At 51.3% G+C, this 27,478-nt stretch overlaps 1 protein-coding gene across 1 annotated transcript in view; it reads left to right on the top strand.

Moving 5' to 3' along the window:
* MSH4 (mutS homolog 4) overlaps window positions 1–27,478 on the top strand; it is a 115,806-nt gene that overhangs the window by 29,956 nt on the left and 58,372 nt on the right. The window contains exons 5-7 of the mRNA XM_075321120.1: window positions 4,595–4,710; window positions 8,177–8,350; window positions 9,008–9,180. Coding sequence (XP_075177235.1) covers window positions 4,595–4,710; window positions 8,177–8,350; window positions 9,008–9,180 — 463 coding nt within the window. The remainder of the gene's footprint in view (window positions 1–4,594; window positions 4,711–8,176; window positions 8,351–9,007; window positions 9,181–27,478) is intronic.

Below are 27,478 nucleotides of genomic sequence, written 5' to 3'. Positions count from 1 at the left end.
GTAGCGTCGAGGCTGTGTTGGCATGCCTCTAGAGAGGGTGCCTTGATCAACAGATCGTCCAAGTACGGGATCACCGAGTGACCCTGAGAGTGGAGGACCGCTACTACAGTAGCCATAACCTTGGTGAAAACCCGTGGGGCTGTTGCCAGGCCGAACGGCAGTGCCACGAACTGCAGGTGTTCGTTTCCTATGGCGAAGCGCAAGAAGCGCTGGTGCTCTGGAGCAATCGGTACGTGGAGATAAGCATCTTTGATATCGATCGATGCAAGGAAATCTCCCTGGGACATTGAGGCGATGACGGAGCGGAGGGATTCCATCCGGAACCGCCTGGTCTTTACGTGTTTGTTGAGAAGTTTCAGGTCCAGGACAGGTCGGAAAGACCCGTCCTTCTTTGGGACCACAAACAAGTTGGAGTAAAAACCGTGGCCCTGTTGCTGAAGAGGAACAGGGACCACCACTCCTTCTGCTTTCAGAATGCCCAGCGCCTGCAGAAGAGCCTCGGCTCGCTCGGGAGGCGGGGATGACCTGAAGAATCGAGTCGGGGGACGAGAGGTGAACTCTATCTTGTAACCGTGAGACAGAATGTCTCTCACCCAACGGTCTTTTACCCGTGGCAGCCAGGTGTCGCAAAAGCGGGAGAGCCTGCCACCGACCGAGGATGCGGAGTGAGGATGCCGAAAGTCATGAGGAAGCCGCTTTGGTAGCGGCACCTCCGGTGGTCTTTTTAGGACGTGACTTAGACCGCCATGCATCAGAGTTACTTTGATCTTTCTGAGGCCTTTTGGACGAGGAGAATTGGGACCTGCCCGCGCCCCGAAAGGACCGAAACCTCGACTGCCCCTTCCTCTGTTGGGGTATGTTCGGTTTGGGCTGGGGTAAGGATGTATCCTTTCCCTTGGATTGTTTGATGATTTCATCCAAACGCTCGCCAAACAATCGGTCGCCAGAAATTGGCAAACTGGTTAAGCGCTTTTTGGAAACAGAATCTGCCTTCCATTCCCGTAGCCACAAGGCCCTGCGGAGTACCACCGAATTGGCGGCTGCAACCGCCGTACGGCTCGCAGAGTCCAGGACAGCATTAATAGCGTAAGACGCAAATGCCGACGTCTGAGAGGTTATGGACGCCACCTGTGGCGCGGACGTGCGTGTGGCTGCGTCAATTTGCGCTTGACCTGCTGAGATAGCTTGTAGCGCCCATACGGCTGCGAATGCTGGGGCAAAAGAAGCGCCGATAGCTTCATAGATGGATTTCAACCAGAGCTCCATCTGCCTGTCAGTGGCATCTTTGAGTGAAGCCCCATCTTCCACTGCAAGTATGGATCTAGCTGCCAGTCTGGAGATTGGAGGATCCACTTTGGGACACTGAGCCCAACTTTTGACCACGTCAGGGGGAAACCTGAAACGGAATTTCTCCTGCTGGGAAGCTGACTCCTCCACCGGAGGAGCTGAGGGAGAAATATCCAACATACGATTGATGGACGCAATAAGGTCGTTCACTATGGCGTCCCCGTCCGGAGTATCAAGTTTGAGAGCGGCCTCAGGATCCGAATCCTGATCAGCTGTCTCCGCATCATCAACCAGAGCTTCCCCCCTCTGAGACCCTGCACAATATGATGATGTCGAGGGAAAATCTAAGCGAGCTCGCTTAGTCGGTCTGGGGCTGGGGTCTGTGTCAGAACCCTCAGCTTGGGATCCATGAGATACCCCGGGAGGACATTGTTGGTCCAGCTGAGGTGGGCCAGGGAACAAAGATTCAACAGAGTCCCTGTGCTGAGATACCGGCCTGGACTGCAAGGCTTCTAGTATCTTAGCCATAGTCTCAGAGAGTTTTGCAAACTCCGTCCCTGTCACCTGAACAGTGTTAGCAGGTGGCTCCCCCTGGGCCCCCCCTAGCAGAGGCTCTGGCTGAGCAAGTGCCACAGGGGCCGAACAGTGCACACAATGAGGGTCAGTGGAACCTGTCGGTAGCGGGGTCGTACATGCGGCGCAGGCAACATAATAAGCCTGTGTTTTGGCACCCCTGCCTTTCGTGGGCGCCATGCTATTACCCTGAGCAACACAATAGGGTATATAGCCAGAAATCAACTGTGCACTATACAGTGTAAACTAAACATATAATGTTACACTACTGCACAATGGGGCTAGCACCACAGGTGCTGCTTACCACCCGCTTAAAGCGGTTGTGAGGCCACCAGAGTCCCTGCCTGGGTCTCCCAGACTTTGTCCCCCTCTGCAGCGTCCGAGGAGCTGACAGGAATGCGTCCTGAGGAGAGGAGGGAGCCGTGGGCGTGACCTAGAAAGAGCGGGAACTGGTGCCTGCACTGTGCACAGTGAGGGGAGTGGATATGCAAAGCATGCTCCAGCCCTCAGTGCTGCTCGTTCTGAGCAGCGTCCCGCCCTTCCCCTGCCTGTCAGGGCTGGGGGTGGGAGGAAAGGAACTAGGCCGCAAAAAGCCGGGGACTCTAGTAATAAACGCGGCCGCCGTAAAAGCGCGGCCGGCGTGGAAGTCCCCGGCGCACTACAAGTCCCAGCCGCGCCGCAGTGTTTCCATGGCCGCGGCGGTCAGTGCGGCAGTCCCTATACATAAACACACTCAGCAACGCTGAGTGTGTAATGGCACATATTAACCCGGTCAGCGCCGCGGTCCCCGGTGCACTAGCACACCCAGCAAAGCTGGAGTGTTGCTGTGCGCGGTCCCCACCGGGATACAGAGTACCTCCAAGTAGCAGGGCCATGTCCCTGAACGATACCCGGCTCCTATCCAGCAGGCTCCGCAGGAGTTGTGGATGAAGCACGGTCTCAGTGCCTGGAGACCGATAGGATCCCACTTCCACCAGAGCCCTGAGGGGGATGGGGAAGGAAAACAGCATGTGGGCTCCAGCCTCCGTACCCGCAATGGATACCTCAACCTTACAACACCGCCGACAAGAGTGGGGTGAGAAGGGAGCATGCTGGGGGCCCTATATGGGCCCACTTTTCTTCCATCCGACCTGGTCAGCAGCTGCTGCTGACCAATCTGTGGAGCTGTGCGTGCATGTCTGACCTCCTTCGCACAAAGCAAAAAACAGAGGAGCCCGTGGGAGCACGGGGGGTGTATAGGCAGAAGGGGAGGGGCTTAACACTTTTGAGTGTAATACTTTGTGCGGCCTCCGGAGGCATAGCCTATACACCCAATTGTCTGGGTCTCCCAATAGAGCGACAAAGAAAATACATATATAATAATAATAATAATAATAATAATAATTTTATTCATTTATATAGCGCTATTAATTCCACAGCGCTTTACATACATTGGCAACACTGTCCCCATTGGGGCTCACAATCTAGAGTCCCTATCTGTATGTCTTTGGAGTGTGGGAGGAAACCGGAGTACCCGGAAGAAACCCACGCAAACACAGGGAGAACATACAAACTCCTTGCAGATGGTGTCCTTGGTAGGATTTGAACCCAGGACCCCAGCGCTGCAAACTAAAGCCTGCTTTACACGTTGCAATTTCGCATACGATATCATATGCGATTTGCAACGCCCCCATCGTATGTGCAGTACATTCAATTTGTTGAACGTGCCGCACAAACGATTAACCCCCGTCACACGTACTTACGACCTCGATGTGGGCGGCGAACGTCCACTTCCTGGAGTGGGAGGGACGTTCGGCGTCACAGCGACGTCACGCGGCAACCGGCCAATAGAAGCGGAGGGGTGAAGCTGAGCGGGACGTAAACATCCCGCCCACCTCCTTCCTTCCGCATTGCCGGCTGGAGCCGCAGGACGTAGGTAAGATCTGTTCAATGTTCCCGGGGTGTCACACACTGCGATGTGCGCTGCCTCGGGAACATTGAACAACCTGACGTGCAATTCGTCAGGATTCCACGACGTGCGTGCGATGAACGTTTTACCGTTCAATCGCAATCGCACGTAGCTGTCACACACTACAATGTACCTTACGATGCCGGATGTGCGTTACTTACGACGTGACCCCGCTGACACATTGTAAGATATATTGTAGTGTGTAAAGCGGGCTTTAAATGAAAAGTCTGTCAATTGTATGTGGCTTAACCCCAAAGGTTTCTACAATTTAGTAAAAAAAAAAATCAATCTTCATGATCCACTTTCAGCACGTGGGTAGCACCTGTCTGTGGTGCGTTTGCCAAGATGCCGCCTCCTAATCGATTCTGCGGGTTTCTGTGTATCATTAGAAATTAATTGCTAACCTTGCCTGTTGTTCATAGTCTCACATTTTACAGAAACGGTTTGGGGCAATGAATAGTTAACAAGCCTTTACTATTCTTTACTAATGTTGCAGCAGAAAGCCGCAGCGACATTCAGGAGGCGGCACCTCGGCAGAAGCACCTCGGAGGCGTCACGCACTATACGCAATGTGTAACCTCTGCCTGTGAGCAAGATTGTAAAACACGTCAGCTGGTAATGTCACATTTCAGTACAATGACCACAATAAACTGCAACATTTCACAAAGGGAAACACAAGGCACGTCCTGACTTCTAGATTCCCAGTGTGATTTATGAGAATATCTGCAGCCGATTTGCAGACAACATGCTGCTTTTCCTCACAGTGTAATGTTGTGTGACTTGCAGGATGCCTCTGTTACCACCGTACAGCGGAAGTATTTCAATGAAACCAAAGGCCTGGAATACATAGAACAATTATGTGCCCCAGAATTCAGCACAGTATTAATGGAAATCAAGTCCAAGTATGTATTATAAAGGTGTGAATGTTTCTTTAAGGGAACCAGTAAGCTGATTCATACTGCTCAAACCACAGGCAGCAAGAATAAGAGACCGGCTCCATTATTGCCGCTGTGTGTGCTTTACTCTGAAATGCTGCAGTGTGTATAGGGGGAGATTGCTCTGTTAGGCCTTTGTCACACGTTCGTGCCTCCAGTACGTGTTTGGCAGTTTTCTCACGTACCGGAGGCATGTACATACGTGGACCTATGTATTCCTAATGGTTTGGACACACGTAAGTATTTTGGAACGGAACGTGTGTCCGTTCCGTACTTACGTGTGTCCGTGTGTTCCTCACGCTGTCATATCCGTTTTCTCCGGCATCACGGGTGTCACACGGCCCGCACCCGTACCACACGGATGTAGTGTGGATGCGGTCCCGTGTGACACACGCCGGAGAAACACATGTCATTATTTTAAAATAAAAAAAAAAACATACTCACCTCCACCAGCCCTGCAGAATCTTCTACTGCAAGCAGTTGCTGCCGACCGCAGCTTATTATGAGCGTGTTAAGGAGGTAGGCGTGATGTCACGGGCACTGATGTCCGCTGGGCCAGAAGCAGCATCAGCAGGGAGTGGGCGGGGCTGGAGCCGAAGATCAGTACCCTGGACAGCAGCAACGACCACGTGAGTATTCAAATTACCGGTTCTCCGTGTGTTATCATGGATAGTACACATAGAACACACGTGGCCCGCACGTATTTTAGACACGTACTTACCAAATGCAACACGCAGGGAAAATACGTGTCTCGCAGCACGTGCGTGATTTTCATGTATGTGTGACAGAGGCCTTAGGCCTGTTTCACACGTCAGTGACAAACACAGACGTTTTTCACTGACTTGTTAAAATGCATATGTTCCTCCGTGTGCCGTGATTCATGACACACGTGGGTTGTCCATGTGCTATCGGTGATACGTGCTCCGTTATCCATGATTGCACATGGAGGTATACTCACCTGCCCTCGCTCCTGCTGTCCGTGGTGCTGAACTCTTTGGCTCTGCTGTGTTTCCTGTCGCCGCTGACCCCGCTGCAGCTACTTTTGGTTCGGCTGTGGCTACATACATAAATATGCATGCCAGTAATTAGCTGGCTCTGAAGCAGCAGCCAGCAGAGGCCGAACACAGCGTCACTGGAGAAGGTGAGTTAAAAATGCTTTTTTTTTTTCAATGTCCGTGTTTTTCTGGTACGTGTTTCATGGATCACACCATAGTGTGGTCTGTGCGACATCAGTGATGACAGAAAAAAACAAACATATCTCCGTTCGGAGCGCACGGAGACATGGTCAGTTAAAAATCACTGATGTGTGTGCAGACCCATTTATTTGAATAGGTCTGTGTATATCCATGATTCTGGTACGTATAAAAACTGTCACATATGTACTAGAACCACTTACATGTGAAAGAGGCCTTATTCCAGCCATGTATGTTTTACAGTTAGGTCCAGAAATATTTGGACAGTGACACAATTTTCGCGAGTTGGGCTCTGCATGCCACCACATTGGATTTGAAATGAAACCTCTACAACAGAATTCAAGTGCAGATTGTAACGTTTAATTTGAAGGTTTGAACAAAAATATCTGATAGAAATTGTAGGAATTGTACACATTTCTTTACAAACACTCCACATTTTAGGAGGTCAAAAGTAATTGGACAAATAAACCAAACCCAAACAAAATATTTTTATTTTCAATATTTTGTTGCGAATCCTTTGGAGGCAATCACTGCCTTAAGTCTGGAACCCATGGACATCACAAAACGCTGGGTTTCCTCCTTCTTAATGCTTTGCCAGGCCTTTACAGCCGCAGCCTTCAGGTCTTGCTTGTTTGTGGGTCTTTCCATCTTAAGTCTGGATTTGAGCAAGTGAAATGCATGCTCAATTGGGTTAAGATCTGGTGATTGACTTGGCCATTGCAGAATGTTCCACTTTTTTGCACTCATGAACTCCTGGGTAGCTTTGGCTGTATGCTTGGGGTCATTGTCCATCTGTACTATGAAGCGCCGTCCGATCAACTTTGCGGCATTTGGCTGAATCTGGGCTGAAAGTATATCCCGGTACACTTCAGAATTCATCCGGCTACTCTTGTCTGCTGTTATGTCATCAATAAACACAAGTGACCCAGTGCCATTGAAAGCCATGCATGCCCATGCCATCACGTTGCCTCCACCATGTTTTACAGAGGATGTGGTGTGCCTTGGATCATGTGCCGTTCCCTTTCTTCTCCAAACTTTTTTCTTCCCATCATTCTGGTACAGGTTGATCTTTGTCTCATCTGTCCATAGAATACTTTTCCAGAACTGAGCTGGCTTCATGAGGTGTTTTTCAGCAAATTTAACTCTGGCCTGTCTATTTTTGGAATTGATGAATGGTTTGCATCTAGATGTGAACCCTTTGTATTTACTTTCATGGAGTCTTCTCTTTACTGTTGACTTAGAGACAGATACACCTACTTCACTGAGAGTGTTCTGGACTTCAGTTGATGTTGTGAACGGGTTCTTCTTCACCAAAGAAAGTATGCGGCGATCATCCACCACTGTTGTCATCCGTGGACGCCCAGGCCTTTTTGAGTTCCCAAGCTCACCAGTCAATTCCTTTTTTCTCAGAATGTACCCGACTGTTGATTTTGCTACTCCAAGCATGTCTGCTATCTCTCTGATGGATTTTTTCTTTTTTTTCAGCCTCAGGATGTTCTGCTTCACCTCAATTGAGAGTTCCTTAGACCGCATGTTGTCTGGTCACAGCAACAGCTTCCAAATGCAAAACCAAACACCTGTAATCAACCCCAGACCTTTTAACTACTTCATTGATTACAGGTTAGCGAGGGAGACGCCTTCAGAGTTAATTGCAGCCCTTAGAGTCCCTTGTCCAATTACTTTTGGTCCCTTGAAAAAGAGGAGGCTATGCATTACAGAGCTATGATTCCTAAACCCTTTCTCCGATTTGGATGTGAAAACTCTCATATTGCAGCTGGGAGTGTGCACTTTCAGCCCATATTATATATATAATTGTATTTCTGAACATGTTTTTGTAAACAGCTAAAATAACAAAACTTGTGTCACTGTCCAAATATTTCTGGACCTAACTGTACTTACCGTAAAGAGCTGCCAGGTACGATGCAGCTAGGACGATTATTCCAAAGGGCATGTTCCCTGCAGCTTCTGCCTGCCGGTCCCCTACACTGACAGGTCTCCCCCTATATGTGTATATGTAAAATATGAGTTCTGCAAAAGTCAGGAGAGATGTAAGGTGTGGATGTAAATTGAAATATTTTCAGCCTAGTATTGCAGATTTCCACCCATCGACCTGAGCATTCAGTACTGCAGCATCTTGAGCTCTCTTTGCTATTTTTGTGCATTTTTGCTTTAAATTATCAATAACAAGTAATAAAAAGAAAGAACTTGCATGCATTTGTAATTCCACCTTTATCTTGTAGGTACTACTGTTTGGCTGCGGTTGCTGCATTGCTGAAATATCTGGAATTCATTCAGAATGCAGTTTATGCTCCAAAATCTCTGAAGTTTCGATTTCAAGGAAGTGAACAGACGGCGATGATCGACTCTGCGTCCGCTCAGAACCTTGAGCTCCTGGTGAATAACAGAGATTCCAGGTGTGGCCATAGCTGGATAAATAAAACATTTAGGCCTTGTTTCATCAAAACTAGCGGTTTTCACAACAGTCTTGATGAATAAGGCAAGGCGAGAAGTGAGGTGCAACTCGCCACAAATCTTACTCCAGTCAGAGACTGGCATAAGGAATGCCTTCGCTCGTTATAAATTTTTACAAGCAGAGGCTGCCACACCGCTGTCTCACCCCAGCCTCGCACACTTTATCGGAGCTGGGAAAAAAAATAATATGAAAAATCCAAAAGTCACAAAATGTTTGCATAGCTTTGTTCTACTTTTCAATGCTTTTTTTCCTCCAAAATTCTCCATACACAGAGTTAGGCCCTTGATGTGTCTTGTTAGTGTGTATGCACCAAGAAAGTGGTGGATATGTGGGTCTGATTCACTTAACGGAGGCCAGAAGAGATGCCACCAAATACCCACAGCGTGGCATCCATCCATCGGAGATATAACTTGGGAAATCCTCCCAATATATACCCCCTACAGGAACAAAAAACAGTGTGGTTAGCCCCTGACTGCAAAGTATTAGTAGCAAGAAGATGGCTAACTAGTATATTATCAATATTGGATTATCATACACAGTAGTAATGTGATCACTGCCCCAGACTGTTTCCTTATTCAACTACTTATTCACTTTCCAGAAATAATCACACCCTGTACGGGGTCCTGAATAGCACTAAAACTCCAGGTGGAAGCCGAAGACTCAGATCAAATATCTTGGAACCTCTGATTGATCTGGAGACCATCAACACCAGATTGGATTGCGTCCAAGAATTTCTTGAAGATGAGGAACTTTTCTTCAGTCTTCAGTCAGGTACATGGCAGCTTCTGTAAAATGTAAAAACTTGTATCTTCCCCTTGGTGGGGCTGAAGGGGGATTGAATCGGGACCCATTCATCAAATAGATTTGGCCAGAATCCGGCTTGAAACTTTTTGTTAGGTAAAAAATTTGCTAGTTCTGACATTTTCATACCAGACCCGACCAACACTTGCTTCTTTTTGAAAAGTGAATGGAGCTTCGTTAGGAAGTCGCATCACTAAACTCAACTGGTAAATTTATCATAATTTAGACTACAAAAGTGACTGGACAATATTGTTTACAGTTGTGCATGGCAGTTGAATGATGCACCAGATTCATTAAGAGGCACACGCATTGTACTCCAAGGAACCTTTTATCAAGATTGACGCACAAAAGTGACAGTCATGATGAATCGAGGCATTTCTCTTTGGTTTACACATTACAGCTGATCTCTGGATTTCCGCAGCTAGACACCCTGTGACCAGTATGTTTTCAATTGCCCTCATCATCTCCCGCCTCGACTACTGCAACCTATTGCTCTCTGCCCTCCCTTCCAACACTCTTGCACCCCTCGAATCTATCCTAAACTCTGCGGCCCGATTAATACACCTCTGCCCTCGCTATTCCCCAGCCTCGCCACTCTGCCAATCCCTTCACTGGCTTCCCATCGCCCAACGACTCCAGTTCAAAACATTAACCATGACATACAAAGCCATCCACAACCTGTCTCCTCCTTACATCTGTGACCTAGTCTCCCGGTACCTACCTGCGCGCAACCTCAGATCCTCACATCTCCTTCTCTACTCCTCTCTTATCTCCTCTTCCAACAATCGCGCACAAGATTTCTCCCATTCCTTCCCCATACTCTGGAACGCTCTACCTCAGCACATCAGACTCTCCCCTACTGTGGAAAGCCTCAAGAGGAACCTCAAGACCCATCTCTTCCAACAAACCTACAATAACCCTCAGTCCAGTACACCACTGCGCAACCAGCTCTGTCCTCACCTATTGTACCATCACCCATTCCCTGTAGACTGTGAGCCCTCGCGGGCAGGGTCCTCTCTCCTCCTGTAGACTGTGAGCCCTCGTGGGCAGGGTCCTCTCTCCTCCTGTAGACTGTGAGCCCTCGCGGGCAGGGTCCTCTCTCCTCCTATACCAGTTTGTTTTGTACTGTTAATGATTTTTGTACTTATACCCTCTTTCACTTGTAATAATAATAATAATAATAATGGCAGTAATTGTGGAAAGTGACAGTCATGATAAATCTGGGGCCTTGCTCTCTGGTTTACACATTACAGCTGATCTCTGGGTTTCTACAGCTGGACACCCTTTGAGGGTAATTTTAACACTAAATTAAATTTTGTATACTGATGATTTCCCCTGTAACTGGGGCTGATATATTAGCCCCAGTTACAGTGCATATTGAGCTTCCTTCCTTGCATAGACAGTCTGCGCCTGCTAAGACTCAACAGCTCCCTCCGGGCATTCAGCAATCTCATGACGGGAGCAGAAAGCGCCATTACTGCTTCCAGTGCTGTATACACAGAACTTAGTGTACAGCGATCAGGGAGGCTGAAACGGTAATAAACCATCTCTGCCTCCTTTATGGGAAGTCCAGCTATTTTCACCACTATATGATCTCCATGTAGCTGCTGACTCTGAGAACATCCTTGTAGAGTCTTATGTGGACCGGCCCGATATTTCTCAATATTAGGGGTACTTTGCACGCTGCGACATCGCTAGGCGATTGTAGCAATGCCGAGCGCGATAGTCCCCGCCCCCATCGCAGATGCAATATCTTGTGATAGCTGCCGTAGCGAACATTATTGCTACAACAGCTTCACACGCACTTACCTGCCCTGCGACGTCGCTCTGGACGGCAACCCGCCTCCTTCCTGAGGGGGCGGGTCGTTCGGGGTTACAGTGACGTCACAAGGCAGGCGGCCAATAGAAGCGGAGGGGCGGAGATGAGCGGGACGTAAACCTCCCGCCCACCTCCTTCCTTCCACATTGCCGTCGGGACGCAGGTAAGGAGATGTTCCTCGCTCCTGCGGCTTCACACACAGCGATGTGTGCTGCCAAAGGAACGAGGAACAACATCGTACCTGTCGCTGCAGCGAAATTATGGAAATGACCGACACTAGACAGATCACCGATTTACGACACTTTTGTGATCGTTTATCGGTGCACCTAGGCTTTACACGTTGCGACGTCATTACCAGCACCGGATGTGCGTCACTTTCGATTTGACCCCGACGATATCGCAGTAGCGATGTCGCAACGTGCAAAGTACCCCTTAGGCAAGGAGCAAGTTGTTTAAAAAAATGCAGATATGGTAGAAAAATTGCATTGCTGCTTTTCTAAAAGGTTACCACCGAATTGTGGGACATGTAAGTAAATCGGAAGCCATACCATTTGCAGCCGTGTTTCACATATTGCCATCGACTGGCTATGAACACAGAGACCTGTTCTGGGTTTCATGGATCTCACACTCGGACCTGTGATTTTCATGGATGTTTGTATAACAAGAAACTCTACGAGGCCGTGTGGTCTCCAAGACAAAATCAGATAGTACACGGACATTTCACATGGATATGTAAATATAGCATTATGGAGACACACAACAACATTAATATAAGTTTTCACTCTTCACTTTTACATCTGAAGGAAGACAACAGCATGATGGCAACACAGCCATAGTCTACATTCACACATTTGTGCCTTCTTTTCCAATGTTTTATTCTCTTCACTTATCTGTTTTGTCTCCATTTTGCATCTATTATTTTCTCATCCATTTTTACAAACTAAAGGCGGTATAAATCAAATGTTTATCCATTGACTCTTAAAAATGGATCCAGGAAAAACGACAGATGGAAAACTGAACACAGTCTGTCTTCTGTCTTTCTTCCATTTCATATGGATCCTCTTGGACTTTATTGGTAAAGTATAATGTTAGGACATTCTGAGTCCCACAGACCGGACACTGGTATCCAATATAAAAGTAATGTGTGTATGGCTCAATTAAGTGTATCCTTGTACTGTCGGAGAAAAAAAATGTACAGAGCATGATGTATAGAGCATGGATGTGTGAATGTAGCCTTAATAATAATAATAATAATAATAATAATAAAAAAGTTTATATAGCGCCAACATATTCCGCAGCACTTTACAATCAGGTGGGGGGTTGTATAGACAAAAACAGGACAAAATAGTACATAATTCAACAACTACAGTAGGGATGAGGGCCATGCTCAAAAGCTTACAATCTATGGGGAGAAGGGGGACACGACACAAAAGGTGAAACACACTTGTAGATTTGGCCGGCCATCGTTATGCTAGTTTATTGGTTACATATACAAATTGTCTCTCCAGTAAAGGAGACAAACTCTAGCACAGCGCCACCTATTGAAAGTAGCGATCCTAAAAGTCACAAGTGGATTTTAACAATCCTTTGCAATATGACTCAGGATATATAAGCCAGATCAGAATCCCAATTTGCAGACACGGTGTTTCGGGTTGCTTGCCCCCCGTCAGTGCAAAGTATGGGGGTGTCTGATCTGGCTCATGAGAAAGCTATATGGGGACCACAGGGGAACACTATTCTCCTTAAGGAGACTTTGCAAGCCAGTCTGGCTGCCAAGTACGGGGACTTATAGGATCGCTACTTCCAATAGGTGGCGCTGTGCTAGAGTTTGTCTCCTTTACTGGAGAGACAATTTGAATTTCTCTATCGTTTCATTGGGGGACACAGGACCATGGGTTATGCTGCTGTCACTAGGAGGCTGACACTAAGTAAACATAAAAACGTTAGCTCCTCCCTAGCAGCATACACCCCGAGCCGGAGGCGGGCTCAGATCAGTTTTTAGCTTAGTGTCGTAGGAGGCTGATGTGGGCCGTCTCGGCCCCCCTCAGCCATGTATTTTTTGCGCTTTTTTCTTTTATTCGGCGCCGCTCATCGCTCTCATACCTGTCGTCTTCTTCTCTGCAGGTATTCGCTTCACTCATTCTCCGCAGCCCCGTGGGTACCGCTCCCCAGGGTCGCAGGGGCTTGAGACTTCGGGGCCCTCTCCCCCGCCCGTCCCCGTGGTACCACTCCCGGGGGTGCGCGTGTGGGCAGGTTGTTTCTTTGTCGCTCCATTGGGAGACCCAGACAATTGGGTGTATAGGCTATGCCTCCGGAGGCCGCACAAAGTATTACACTCAAAAGTGTTAAGCCCCTCCCCTTCTGCCTATACACCCCCCGTGCTCCCACGGGCTCCTCAGTTTTTTGCTTTGTGCGAAGGAGGTCAGACACGCACGCACAGCTCCACAGATTGGTCAGCAGCAGCTGCTGACCATGTCGGATGGAAGAAAAGTGGGCCCATATAGAGCCCCCAGCATGCTCCCTTCTCACCCCACTCTTGTCGGTGGTGTTGTAAGGTTGAGGTATCCATTGCGGGTACGGAGGCTGGAGCCCACATGCTGTTTTCCTTCCCCATCCCCCTCAGGGCTCTGGGTGAAGTGGGATCCTATCGGTCTCCAGGCACTGAGACCGTGCTTCATCCACAACTCCTGTGGAGCCTGCTGGATAGGAGCCGGGTATCGTTCAGGGACATGGCCCTGCTACTTGGAGGTACTCTGTATCCCTGTGGGGACAGCGCACAGCAACACTCCAGCTTTGCTGGGTGTGCTAGTGCACCGGGGACCACGGCGCTGACCGGGTTAATATGTGCCATTACACACTCAGCGTTGCTGAGTGTGTTTATGTATAGGGACTGCCGCACTGACCGCCGCGGCCATGGAAACACTGCGGCGCGGCTGGGACTTGTAGTGCGCCGGGGACTTTCACGGCGGCCGCGCTTTTACGGCGGCCGCGTTTATTACTAGAGTCCCCGGCTTTTTGCGGCCTAGTTTCCTTTCCTCCCGCCCACAGCCCTGACAGGCAGGGGAAGGGCGGGACGCTGCACAGAACGAGCAGCACTGAGGGCTGGAGCATGCTTTGCATACTCCACCCCCCTCACTGTGCACAGTGCGGGCACCAGTTCCCGCACTTTCTGGGTCACGCCCACGGCTCCCTCCTCTCCTCAGGACGCCGGCAGCCATTCCTGTCAGCTCCTCGGACGCAGCAGAGGGGGACAAAGTCTGGGAGACCCAGGCAGGGACTCTGGTGGCCTCACAACCGCTTTAGGCGGGTGGTAAGCAGCACCTGTGGTGCTAGCCCCATTGTGCAGTAGTGTAACATTATATATTTATGGTATATATGTTTTACACTGTATGGTGCACAGTTGATTTCTGGCTATATACCCTATTGTGTTACTCAGGGAAGATAATAGCATGGCACCCACGAAAGGCAGGGGTGCCAAAACACAGGCTTATTATGTTGCCTGCGCCGCATGTACGACCCCGCTACCGGCAGGTTCCACTGACCCTCATTGTGTGCACTGTTCGGCCCCTGTGGCACTTACTCAGCCGGAGCCTCTGCTAAGAGGGGCCCAGGGGGAGCCACCTGCTAACACTGTTCAGGTGACGGGGACGGAGTTTGCAAAACTCTCTGAGACTATGGCTAAGATACTAGAAGCCTTGCAGTCCAGGCTGGTATCTCAGCACAGGGACTCTGTTGAATCTTTGTTCCCTGGCCCACCTCAGCTGGACCAACAATGTCCTCCCGGGGTATCTCATGGATCCCAGGCTGAGGGTTCTGACACAGACCCCAGCCCCAGACCGACTAAGCGAGCTCGCTTAGATTTTCCCTCGACATCATCATATTGTGCAGGGTCTCAGACGGGGGAATCTCTGGTTGATGATGCGGAGACAGCTGATCAGGATTCTGATCCTGAGGCCGCTCTCAATCTTGATACTCCGGACGGGGACGCCATAGTGAACGACCTTATTGCGTCCATCAATCGTATGTTGGATATTTCTCCCTCAGCTCCTCCGGTGGAGGAGTCAGCTTCTCAGCAGGAGAAATTCCGTTTCAGGTTTCCCAAGCGTACACCGAGTATGTTTCTGGACCACTCTGATTTCAGAGAGGCAGTCCAGAATCACCATGCTTGTCCAGATAAGCGTTTTTCTAAGCGCCTTAAGGATACACGTTATCCTTTTCCCCCTGACGTGGTCAAAAGTTGGACTCAGTGTCCCAAAGTGGATCCTCCAATCTCCAGACTGGCAGCTAGATCCATACTTGCAGTGGAAGATGGGGCTTCACTCAAAGATGCCACTGACAGGCAGATGGAGCTCTGGTTGAAATCCATCTATGAAGCTATCGGCGCTTCTTTTGCCCCAGCGTTCGCAGCCGTATGGGCGCTACAAGCTATCTCAGCAGGTCAAGCGCAAATTGACGCAGCCACACGCACGTCCGCGCCACAGGTGGCGTCCATAACCACTCAGACGTCGGCATTTGCGTCTTACGCTATTAATGCTGTCCTGGACTCTGCGAGCCGTACGGCGGTTGCAGCCGCCAATTCGGTGGTACTCCGCAGGGCCTTGTGGCTACGGGAATGGAAGGCAGATTCTGTTTCCAAAAAGCGCTTAACCAGTTTGCCAATTTCTGGCGACCGATTGTTTGGCGAGCGTTTGGATGAAATCATCAAACAATCCAAGGGAAAGGATACATCCTTACCCCAGCCCAAACCGAACATACCCCAACAGAGGAAGGGGCAGTCGAGGTTTCGGTCCTTTCGGGGCGCGGGCAGGTCCCAATTCTCCTCGTCCAAAAGGCCTCAGAAAGATCAAAGGAACTCTGACGCATGGCGGTCTAAGTCACGTCCTAAAAAGGCCACCGGAGGTGCCGCTACCAAAGCGGCTTCCTCATGACTTTCGGCCTCCTCACTCCGCATCTTCGGTCGGTGGCAGGCTCTCCCGCTTTTGCGACGCCTGGCTGCCACGGGTAAAAGACCATTGGGTGAGAGACATTCTGTCTCACGGTTACAAGATAGAGTTCACCTCTCGTCCCCCGACTCGATTCTTCAGGTCATCCCCGCCTCCCGAGCGAGCCGAGGCTCTTCTGCAGGCGCTGGGCACTCTGAAGGCAGAAGGAGTGGTGGTCCCTGTTCCTCTTCAGCAACAGGGCCACGGTTTTTACTCCAACTTGTTTGTGGTCCCAAAGAAGGACGGGTCTTTCCGTCCTGTCCTGGACCTGAAATTTCTCAACAAACACGTAAAGACCAGGCGGTTCCGGATGGAATCCCTCCGCTCCGTCATCGCCTCAATGTCCCAAGGAGATTTCCTTGCATCGATCGATATCAAAGATGCTTATCCTCTTTGCCCCCTATCTTCTCCTACTCTCCCCTCCCCTTTATTATCTTTCTACCTCTTTCTCTTATCCTGTTCTAAATTCTTTTCGGGCTTTGCTCTCTCTTTCTATGTTCTGTATTCTACCCATGTTGGGTTGGTTCATAAAAGGATTAAAATGGGCCTGACTCGAGCAGTTGCAGTTACTAGATATGTATAGGGGAGCGGAAGGGTGGGCTACATGTCAATGTTAAATATTTGAAATCTGTTTTTCTGCTCTTGGTGGAACAGTGGTTATTTTGTATGTTCTCGAGTCGGTCTTTAAAATAAAGAATTTAAAAAAAAAAAAAAGATGCTTATCTCCACGTACCGATTGCTCCAGAGCACCAGCGCTTCTTGCGCTTCGCCATAGAAAACGAACACCTGCAGTTCGTGGCACTGCCGTTCGGCCTGGCAACAGCCCCACGGGTTTTCACCAAGGTTATGGCTACTGTAGTAGCGGTCCTCCACTCTCAGGGTCACTCGGTGATCCCTTACTTGGACGATCTCCTGATCAAGGCACCCTCTCAAGAGGCATGCCAACACAGCCTCGACGCTACCCTGGAGACTCTCCAGAGTTTCGGGTGGATCATCAATTTTCCAAAGTCAAATCTGACACCGGCCCAATCGCTCACATACCTTGGCATGGAGTTTCATACCCTCTCAGCGATAGTGAAGCTTCCGCTGATCAAGCAGCGGTCACTACAGACAGGGGTACAATCTCTCCTTCAAGGCCAGTCACACCCCTTGAGGCGCCTCATGCACTTCCTGGGGAAGATGGTGGCAGCAATGGAGGCAGTTCCTTTCGCGCAGTTTCACCTGCGTCCTCTTCAATGGGACATCCTACGCAAATGGGACAGGAAGCCGACGTCCCTCGACAGGAACGTCTCCCTCTCTCAGGCGACCAAAGCTTCCCTTCGGTGGTGGCTTCTTCCCACTTCATTATCGAAGGGGAAATCCTTCCTACCCCCATCCTGGGAGGTGGTCACGACGGACGCGAGTCTGTCAGGGTGGGGAGCGGTTTTTCTCCACCACAGGGCTCAGGGTACGTGGACCCAGCAAGAGTCCTCGCTTCAGATCAATGTTCTGGAAATACGGGCAGTGTATCTTGCCCTGAAAGCGTTCCAGCAGTGGCTGGAAGGCAAGCAGATCAGAATTCAGTCGGACAATTCCACAGCGGTGGCATACATCAACCACCAAGGCGGCACACGCAGTCGGCAAGCCTTCCAGGAAGTCCGGCGGATTTTGATGTGGGTGGAAGCCACGGCCTCCACCATCTCTGCAGTTCACATTCCAGGCGTGGAAAACTGGGAAGCAGATTATCTCAGTCGCCAGGGCATGGACGCAGGGGAATGGTCCCTTCACCCAGACGTGTTTCAGGAGATCTGTTGCCGCTGGGGGGTGCCGGACGTCGACCTCATGGCGTCCCGGCACAGCAACAAGGTACCGACGTTCATGGCACGGTCTCAAGATCCCAGAGCTCTGGCGGCAGACGCCTTAGTTCAGGATTGGTCGCAGTTTCAGCTCCCTTATGTGTTTCCTCCGCTGGCACTGTTGCCCAGAGTGTTACGCAAGATCAGGGCCGACTGCCGCCGCGTCATCCTCGTCGCTCCAGACTGGCCGAGGCGGTCGTGGTACCCGGATCTGTGGCATCTCACGGTCGGCCAACCGTGGGCACTACCAGACCGACCAGACTTGTTATCTCAAGGGCCGTTTTTCCATCTGAATTCTGCGGCCCTCAACCTGACTGTGTGGCCATTGAGTCCTGGATCCTAGCGTCTTCAGGGTTATCTCAAGACGTCATTGCCACTATGAGACAGGCTAGGAAACCAACGTCCGCCAAGATCTACCACAGGACGTGGAAAATTTTCCTGTCGTGGTGCTCTGCTCAGGGTTTTTCTCCCTGGCCTTTTGCCTTGCCCACTTTTCTGTCCTTCCTTCAATCTGGACTGGAAAAGGGTTTGTCGCTCGGCTCCCTTAAGGGACAAGTCTCAGCGCTCTCTGTGTTTTTCCAGAAGCGCCTAGCCAGACTTCCACAGGTACGCACGTTCCTGCAGGGGGTTTGTCACATCGTTCCTCCTTACAAGCGGCCGTTAGAACCCTGGGATCTGAACAGGGTGCTGATGGTTCTTCAGAAACCACCATTCGAGCCAATGAGAGATATTTCTCTCTCACGCCTTTCGCAGAAAGTGGTTTTTCTAGTAGCAGTCACTTCACTTCGGAGAGTGTCTGAGCTAGCAGCGCTGTCATGCAAAGCCCCTTTCCTGGTTTTTCACCAGGACAAGGTGGTTCTGCGTCCGGTTCCGGAATTTCTCCCTAAGGTGGTATCCCCCTTTCATCTCAATCAGGATATCTCCTTACCTTCTTTTTGTCCTCATCCAGTTCACCAATGTGAAAAGGATTTGCACTTGTTAGATCTGGTGAGAGCACTCAGACTCTACATTTCTCGTACGGCGCCCCTGCGCCGCTCGGATGCACTCTTTGTCCTTGTCGCTGGCCAGCGTAAAGGGTCACAGGCTTCCAAATCAACCTTGGCTCGGTGGATCAAGGAGCCAATTCTCGAAGCCTACCGTTCGGCTGGGCTTCCGGTTCCCTCAGGGCTGAAGGCCCATTCTACCAGAGCCGTGGGCGCGTCCTGGGCTTTGAGGCACCAGGCTACGGCTCAGCAGGTGTGTCAGGCGGCTACCTGGTCGAGCCTGCACACTTTCACGAAACACTATCAGGTGCATACCTATGCTTCGGCGGATGCCAGCCTAGGTAGACGAGTCCTTCAGGCGGCGGTTGCCCACCTGTAGGAAGAGGCCGTTTTACGGCTCTCTTACGAGGTATTATTTTACCCACCCAGGGACTGCTTTTGGACGTCCCAATTGTCTGGGTCTCCCAATGGAGCGACAAAGAAGAAGGGAATTTTGTTTACTTACCGTAAATTCCTTTTCTTCTAGCTCCAATTGGGAGACCCAGCGCCCGCCCCTGTTTTTTTTGTGTACACATGTTGTTCATGTTGAATGGTTTCAGTTCTCCGATATTCCTTCGGATTGAAGTTACTTTAAATCAGTTTATAATTCTTTTTCCTCCTTCTTGCTTTTGCACCAAAACTGAGGAGCCCGTGGGAGCACGGGGGGTGTATAGGCAGAAGGGGAGGGGCTTAACACTTTTGAGTGTAATACTTTGTGCGGCCTCCGGAGGCATAGCCTATACACCCAATTGTCTGGGTCTCCCAATTGGAGCTAGAAGAAAAGGAATTTACGGTAAGTAAACAAAATTCCCTTCTTTGTGGGCACCCCTGATTCGCCCTGAGGTATCACCCCAAAGGGCGTACAGGGGAGTACAGCAGGGATGGATCCTCCGCAGCGTGTGTGTGATAGATGGGGCCCTGTCACGCTGCATTCTCCTGAAGGGGGCTGTCTACCCCCATCATGATGTCCACTACCCTGCCTTCAGCACGCTCTCCCCCGGAGCCTTCCTGGACGAGCAGCGCTGTTCACAGGCAGGGCAGGGAGCCCTGCCTGCACCGCATCCATCGCTGAGCCGGCGCCGCCGATTGCAGGTAGGACCGACTTCCCTGCTCTTTCCCCCGGCCCTCTCCATAAATTTAGTCCCCGGTCTGGGCCTAGTCGCTCCTGCGTCCTAGCCACGCCCCCGCTGCAGCGCTATTGGCCGCCGGTCGTCTCCCTCTGTACCTCCCACTGCTCTGCCTCCTGGCTGATGGTGGGGGCTGTGAATCCTCCTGGTTTTTTCGCGCCGGAATCCTGCTCCTCCCCCAGCCTCCTCCAGCGTCCCCTCGCCATTTTAGCCTGCCTATGGTCCCCTGAGGCTGCAGCGCGCCGGCGTTCTGATTTTTCTGGCCAGCTCATTCCTGGACTCCACTTCTGGACTGGTGGGCAGCACGCAGGACCTGGGTAAGCTCTGCTCCTAAGGAGTAGCCCTCACTAGGTAGCATTCTCTGAGTTTAGGGACGAGTTAACCCTCTCCTGTCTCCTTCCTAGCAGCCACCAGGGAGAGTACCTGTTTGCACCATGCCTAAGGCTAAGCCCACCCAATCCAAGCAGGCCCCCTTTGCACTATTTTTTGCATGCTCCTCCTGCAGCTCCAAATTTTCCCAGGGTCAGGACGCCCCACTATGCTCCGTCTGTTCTACAGACGCGGAGCCTCCGCAGAACTCCGCGGCCGACGTTTCTGATACCGCAGACGCCACAGCGCCATATGCGGCAGGGCCCTGCGTCCCGCCCCCCCCTGACTGGCTAGCGTCCCTGTCCCAGTCCGTAGATTCCCTCTCTGAGGCTTCTCGGACCATCGCGCAAGCTCTACGCCTACTGCCGACGCTCGCCCAGATTCCCGCAGACCCGGCGCAATTGCCTCCGGAGCAGGTGAGCCCCGTTGCAGGGTCCTCCTCTGCTGCTCAGAAACGGACCCGCCAGATCTCGTCCTCAGACTCTTCCCAGGTTTCACCTTCATCCCCAGGTCCAGACCGTCAGTCCTCCAGGGAGGCTTCTGACTGCTCCGAGGATGATTCCGATGCGGTACCCCTGCAGGACTCAGAGCAGGCGGCCGATATCCGGCACATGGTAAATAGCCTGATAGAAGCAGTAAACCAGACCTTGAAGGTACAGGTGGACCCAGTCTCCTCCCAGAGCACCCAGATCTCCTTTAAGCGGGTGAAGCGGGCCCAGAACACATTCAGCGGACATCCAGAATTCGCTGAGTTACTGCGCAGCCACAGGCAACAGCCGGACAGGGTATTTACCAGCGGTAAGTCCATCGATTTGCATTATCCCTTTCCTGAGGGTCTTAGAAAGGATTGGGCAGGTTCCCCTGTGGTTGACCTCCCCAATCTCCCGCCTGTCTTCTCACACAGTCCTTCCACTCACTAACGGTACGTCTCTCAAAGACCCTACGGACCGTACTATTGACAGGTTGGCCCGTTCCGCCTTCGAGGCAGCGGGCTCATCCCTCTCTCCGGCCTTCGCCTCGGTTTGGGTTGCGAAGGCCCTGATGTCCTGGGCGAACACGCTACGCTGCGGTCTCCGCGCCATTCCTGCCAATCCGGACCTGGTTCCCATCGCCTCGCAGATTTCCCTCGCGGGTGAGTACTTGCTCAATGCAGCCCTGGCATCTGCAAGTTGCGCGACCCAGGCCGCCAGCAACAATGTGGCCATCCGTCGAGCCCTTTGGCTCCGGTCCTGGAACGCGGATGCGGCCTCTAAGAAGTCACTAACTTCCCTGCCCTTCCTAGGGGAGCGTCTCTTCGGAGATAGGCTGGACCAGCTGATCTCCGATGCAACGGGAGGAAAGAGTACATCTCTCCCCCAATTGCGTCCCAAGCGCTTCCAGAATCGGCGCCCCACCGCCCGTTTCCGGCCCTTTCGCAGCTTCAGCTCCAATCCCCAGCCGCGGAAAAGCCGCTCTCCTCCGAGAGACAGGAAGACCCCGTCATTCAAGACCAATCCCGCCTGGCGTTCACGCCCCCGCCAGTCCACGAGATCCTCTTCCGGTTACCGCCGTCGTTCATCCAAGTGACTCGCGGTCGGCGCGCAACAGCGCCAGACTTGTGGGAGGGCGTCTGTCTCGTTTTCAGCATGTGTGGATCCCCCTGACCGCCGATGCCTGGGTCAGAGAGATCATCACATCAGGCTACAAAATAGAATTCGAGGCAAAGCCACCGAGACGTTTTTTCCTATCTCGCCCTCCCGAGTCTACCGCGCGGGCTCGCGCGTTCTTTCACTCCATAGACTCCCTCCTCCGAACCGGAGTCGTGGTACCAGTCCCTCCCGCAGAGCGTTTCAAGGGGTTCTATTCCAACCTTTTCGTGGTCCCCAAAAAGGACGGCTCTGTCCGTCCCGTCCTCGACCTAAAGCTTCTGAACAGGTCGGTGAGACCTCGGCCGTTTCGAATGGAGTCACTCCGGTCCGTCATCGCGTCCATGGAGGTAGGCGAATTCCTGGCATCGCTGGATATTCAAGACGCCTATCTTCACGTCCCGATAGCCACCTCTCACCAACAGTTCCTCCGCTTTGCGATAGCGGAAGATCACTTCCAGTTCACGGCTCTTCCCTTCGGCCTCGCATCCACACCCAGGGTCTTTACGAAGATCATGGCTGCTGCCATGTCCGTCCTGCATGCCAGGGGTGTCATGGTCATCCCGTACTTGGACGATATGTTGATAAAGGGCTCTTCCTTCGAGGACTGTCGTCTTGGGGTTCAGGTCACGATCGACACCCTTTCACGGTTAGGGTGGCTGATAAACCGGAAGAAGTCCTCTCTGATCCCAGCCCGTCGGATCACCTTTTTAGGCATGGTATTCGATACCATCCAAGGGCGAGTTTTCCTCACACAGGAGAAGATCTCCTCCCTACAACGAGGACTCCGCGCTCTCCGGCGTCAGCGCCAAGTGTCCATCAGGTTCGGCATGCGAGTCCTCGGTCATATGGTGGCGGCGATGGAAGCGGTACCCTTTGCACAGTTCCATCTCTGACCCCTCCAGCTGGCCTTGCTGAAGAAGTGGGACAGATCTCCCTTTTCTCTGGACTGCAGGTTTCATCTTTCGCCAGAGACCCGCCACTCCCTCCGTTGGTGGCTCAATCAGCGCAACCTCGCATCAGGGAGGTCTTTCCTCCCGCTCCACTGGAAGATAGTGACCACCGACGCCAGTCTCCAGGGCTGGGGAGCAGTGTTTCGACATCACACAGCGCAGGGCCGATGGTCACCGAGAGAGAGTTGCCTCCAGATCAACATTTTGGAGATAAGAGCCATCCGGCTAGCCTTGCAGCAGTTTCGGCACCTCGTACAGGGTTGCCCGGTCAGGATCCAGTCGGACAATGCGACGGCGGTGGCGTACATCAACCACCAAGGCGGCACAAGAAGTGTCGGGGCGATGCGAGAAGTCAAGAAGATCTTGCACTGGGCCGAGTGTCATCACTCCCTGATCTCAGCGGTACACATCCCAGGCGTTGACAATTGGGCGGCGGACTTCCTCAGCAGGGAAGGCCTCGCCTCCGGAGAATGGTCCCTCAACCGGGAAGTCTTCAACCAGATCTGCGACAGATGGGGAGTTCCGGACGTGGACCTAATGGCCTCCCGGTTCAACCGTCAGGTTCCGCACTTTGTAGTGCGGTGCCGCGACCGCTTGGCGTTAGGAGTCGACGCCCTCACCCTTTCATGGAGCCAGTTCAGTCTCCCGTACATCTTCCCTCCGCTCCCTCTAATTCCGAGGGTCCTCAAGAAGATCAAGGCGGAAGGGATACCGGTCATCCTAGTGGCTCCGGACTGGCCCAGACGAGCATGGTTCGCGGAACTAACTCAGCTCCTCGCAGACGCTCCGTGGCGCCTTCCAGACCGTCCAGATCTCCTGCAGCAGGGGCCTCTCTTCCATCAGAACTCACAGGTCCTAAATTTGACGGCCTGGCCGTTGAATCCTGGGTTCTAGCTAAGGCTGGTTTTTCCTCAAGAGTGATTCAGACGATGATTAGGGCCAGAAAGCCATCTTCATCAAAGATTTACCACCGCACGTGGAAGGTTTTCTTCAGGTGGTGTGAAGAGCAGAATATTTCTTCTCCTCTCGCCTTCTCCCTTCCTTCCCTATTGGCATTCTTGCAGTCAGGCCTAGATGCGGGTCTCTCGCTCGCAACACTAAAAGGCCAGATATCGGCGTTATCAATCCTGTTTCAGAAGCCACTGGCCGCTCGTTCACAGGTTAAGACCTTCATCCAGGGAGTTGCCCACCTGGCACCGCCGTACCGGCGGCCTCTAGAACCGTGGGACCTTAATCTAGTCCTAGGGTCACTTCAGGGCTCCCCATTCGAGCCCTTGCGAGAATCTTCCCTTTCTCACCTGTCTTGGAAGGTGGTGTTTCTTGTTGCCATCACTTCTATTCGCAGGACGTCAGAGCTGGCAGCTCTCTCTTGTCATTCCCCCTTTTTGATTTTTCACCAGGACAAAGCGGTTCTCCGGCCAGATCCCGCTTTTCTCCCAAAGGTGGTCTCCCCGTTCCATCTTAACGAGGAAATCGTCCTTCCATCCTTCTGTCCTGGCCCCTCTCACAGCTTGGAGAGGTCCTTGCACACCCTGGACCTAGTGCGTGCACTTAGAATTTATGTCTCCAGAACCGCGCCGTTCCGTAAGTCAGATGGTCTGTTTGTTCTCCCTTCTGGTCCCAAGAAGGGTGAATCGGCATCCAAGGCCACAATTGCCAGATGGATCCGTTCCGCCATATCAGAGGCCTATCGGATTCGGGACAAGTCTCCGCCGCGGGGGGTAAAGGCGCACTCTACCCGCGCAGTGGGAGCCTCTTGGGCGATTAGGCATCAGGCGTCGGCCGACCAGGTCTGCAAGGCCGCCACCTGGTCTAGCCTGCACACCTTTACTAGGTTCTACCAGGTTCACACCCAAGCATCGGCAGATGCTATTTTTGGGAGAAAGGTCTTGCAGGCAGCAGTTGCACACCTGTAATAGGGTGGCAGCATTCAATTATAGTGCAAGCCCGCCGAGGGAGGTTGTTGTTTTTCTTCCTCTGCGGGTTTTTCGGTATTCCCACCCAGGGACTGCTTTTGGACGTCCCATGGTCCTGTGTCCCCCAATGAAACGATAGAGAAAGTAGGATTTTTGTGTACTCACCGTAAAATCTCTTTCTCTGAGTCTTCATTGGGGGACACAGCACTCACCCTGCTTGTTTTTTTGGTTGATTCAATTGCATTTGCCGGCTATTTTTTCAGTGGTCTTATGTTCATAGACCTCTTGTTTGCACGGCTGCATTGTTTTAGTTACAACTTGTGTTTATGTATGGTGATTCTGGTACTCCTCCTACTGCTTGTGCACCAACTGATCTGAGCCCGCCTCCGGCTCGGGGTGTATGCTGCTAGGGAGGAGCTAACTTTTTTATGTTTACTTAGTGTCAGCCTCCTAGTGACAGCAGCATAACCCATGGTCCTGTGTCCCCCAATGAAGACTCAGAGAAAGAGATTTTACGGTGAGTACACAAAAATCCTACTATTTCTTAGAGGGGCGTGGCAGCTATAAGCCCCCTTACTTGGCAGCCAGACTGGCTTGCAAAGTCTCCTTAAGGAGAATAGTGTTCCCCCATGGTCCCCACATAGCTTTCTCATGAGCCAGATCAGACACCCCCATACTTTGCACTGACGAGGGGCAAGCACCCCGAAACACCGTGTCTGCAAATTGGGATTCTGATCTGGTTTATATATCCTGAGTCATATTGCAAAGGATTATTAAAATCCACTTGTGACTTTTAGGATCGCTACTTCCAATAGGTGGCGCTGTGCTAGAGTTTGTCTCCTTTACTGGAGAGACAATTTGAATATTTCTTAGAGGGGTGTGGCAGCTATAAGTCCCCTAAGGCTACTTTCACACATCCGGATTTTTGCTCTGCGGCACAATACGGCGTTCTGCAGAAAAACCGCAACCGGCTTTTGTAACGCCGGTTGCGGTTTTTTTTTGCATAGACTTACATTAGTGCCGTATTGTGCCGCAGGGGCTTGCGTTTGGTCCGGTTTTTGCCGCATGCGGCAGATTTAGCCGATGCCGCGGCCGGATCGAACGTTCCCTGCAACGTTTTTTGCTCCGGCAAAAATCACCGCATCCGGCCGCTGCGGCGCATTTTTCAATGCATACCTATGGAGGCCGGATGCGGCGCGATGCGGAAAAAAACGCATCCGGTCGCCGCATGCGGTTTTTTCCACTGCGCATGCTCAGTAGCATGCCGCAACCGGAAAAAAACGGACAGGCCGCATGTAAAAACTTATGCAACGGATGCGGTGTTTTCGTCGCATCCGTTGCATAGTTTTCACAGCCGGATTGAGCCGCAGTGCTCAAACCGGATGTGTGAAAGTAGCCTTACTTGGCAGCCAGACTGGCTTGCAAAGTCTCCTTAAGGAGAATAGTGTTCCCCCTTGGTTACATATAAAGATGAATGATCTGGTCTTTAGACAGTAACCTTTTGGGTGCCCTTATGTGCTATTGGTTGTATGTAGGATGTGGGGACAGAAATAGGAGAGAGAAGGTTACAAGTAGCATTTAGAAGGTGGGACAGGGGAGAGTTAGGTTAGGAAGTTATTATGATAAGCTTGTCTGAAGAGATATGTTTTTAATGTACGCTTAAAAACTTGGGGGCTGGATATTAGTCGCATTCTTTGGGGTAGTGCATTCCAGAAAACTGGCGCGGCACGAGAAAAGTCTTGAAGACGGAGGTGTGAGGTTCGTATTATGGAGGATGTTAGTCTAAGATCATTTGTGGAACGAAGGGGCCGGTTAGGATGATAGACAGAGATGAGGGATGAGATATATGGTGCTGCAGAGCTGTGGAGAGCTTTGTGGGTGAGGGATATGAGTTTGTATTGTATTCTGTAGCTGATAGGTAGCCAGTGTAGTGACTGGCACAAGGTAGAGGCATCGGTGAAGCGGCTGGACAGGAATATGACCCTGGCTGCTGCATTCAAGATGGATTGGAGAGGGGAGAGTTTGGTCCGAGGGAGACCAATCAATAAAGAGTTGCAGTAATCCAGGTGGGAATTAATAAGAGCGACAGTAAGGGTTTTTGCAGTTTCGAAAGTGATAAATGATCGGATTCTGGAGATGTTTTTAAGATGCAGGTGACATGTGCGAGTGAGAGAGTGTATATGGGAAATGAAGGAGAGTTCTGAGTCAAATATGACCCTAAGACAGCGAGCATGCTGCTTGGGAGTAATGATTAAGTCATCGAAGGTAATTGAGATGTCGGGTGTAGGTTGGTTAGTAGAGGGAGGAAAAACAAGAAACTCAGTTTTGGAGAGATTCAGTTTCAGATAGAGGGAGGACATGCTTTGAGAGACAGGAGACAGACAATCCCTGGTATTTTGTAACAGAGCAGGGGTGATGATTGGAGATGATGTGTATAATTGGGTGTCGTCAGCATAGAAATGGTATTGGAAACCAAATCTGCTGATGGTTTGTCCAATAGGGACGGTGTATAGAGAGAAGAGGAGAGGGCCCAAGACTGAGCCTTGAGGAACCCCGAAGGTGAGGGGGAGAGGAGCGGAGTAGGAGCTAGCAGAGGAAACAGTGAAGGAGCAGTCGGAGA

This window comes from Anomaloglossus baeobatrachus, chromosome 8 (assembly GCF_048569485.1).
Source record: "Anomaloglossus baeobatrachus isolate aAnoBae1 chromosome 8, aAnoBae1.hap1, whole genome shotgun sequence".
NCBI classification, from domain to species: Eukaryota; Metazoa; Chordata; class Amphibia; order Anura; family Aromobatidae; genus Anomaloglossus; species Anomaloglossus baeobatrachus.
Note: the sequence above shows the minus strand (reverse complement) of the source record. Positions and strands in the feature narration are given on the sequence as shown.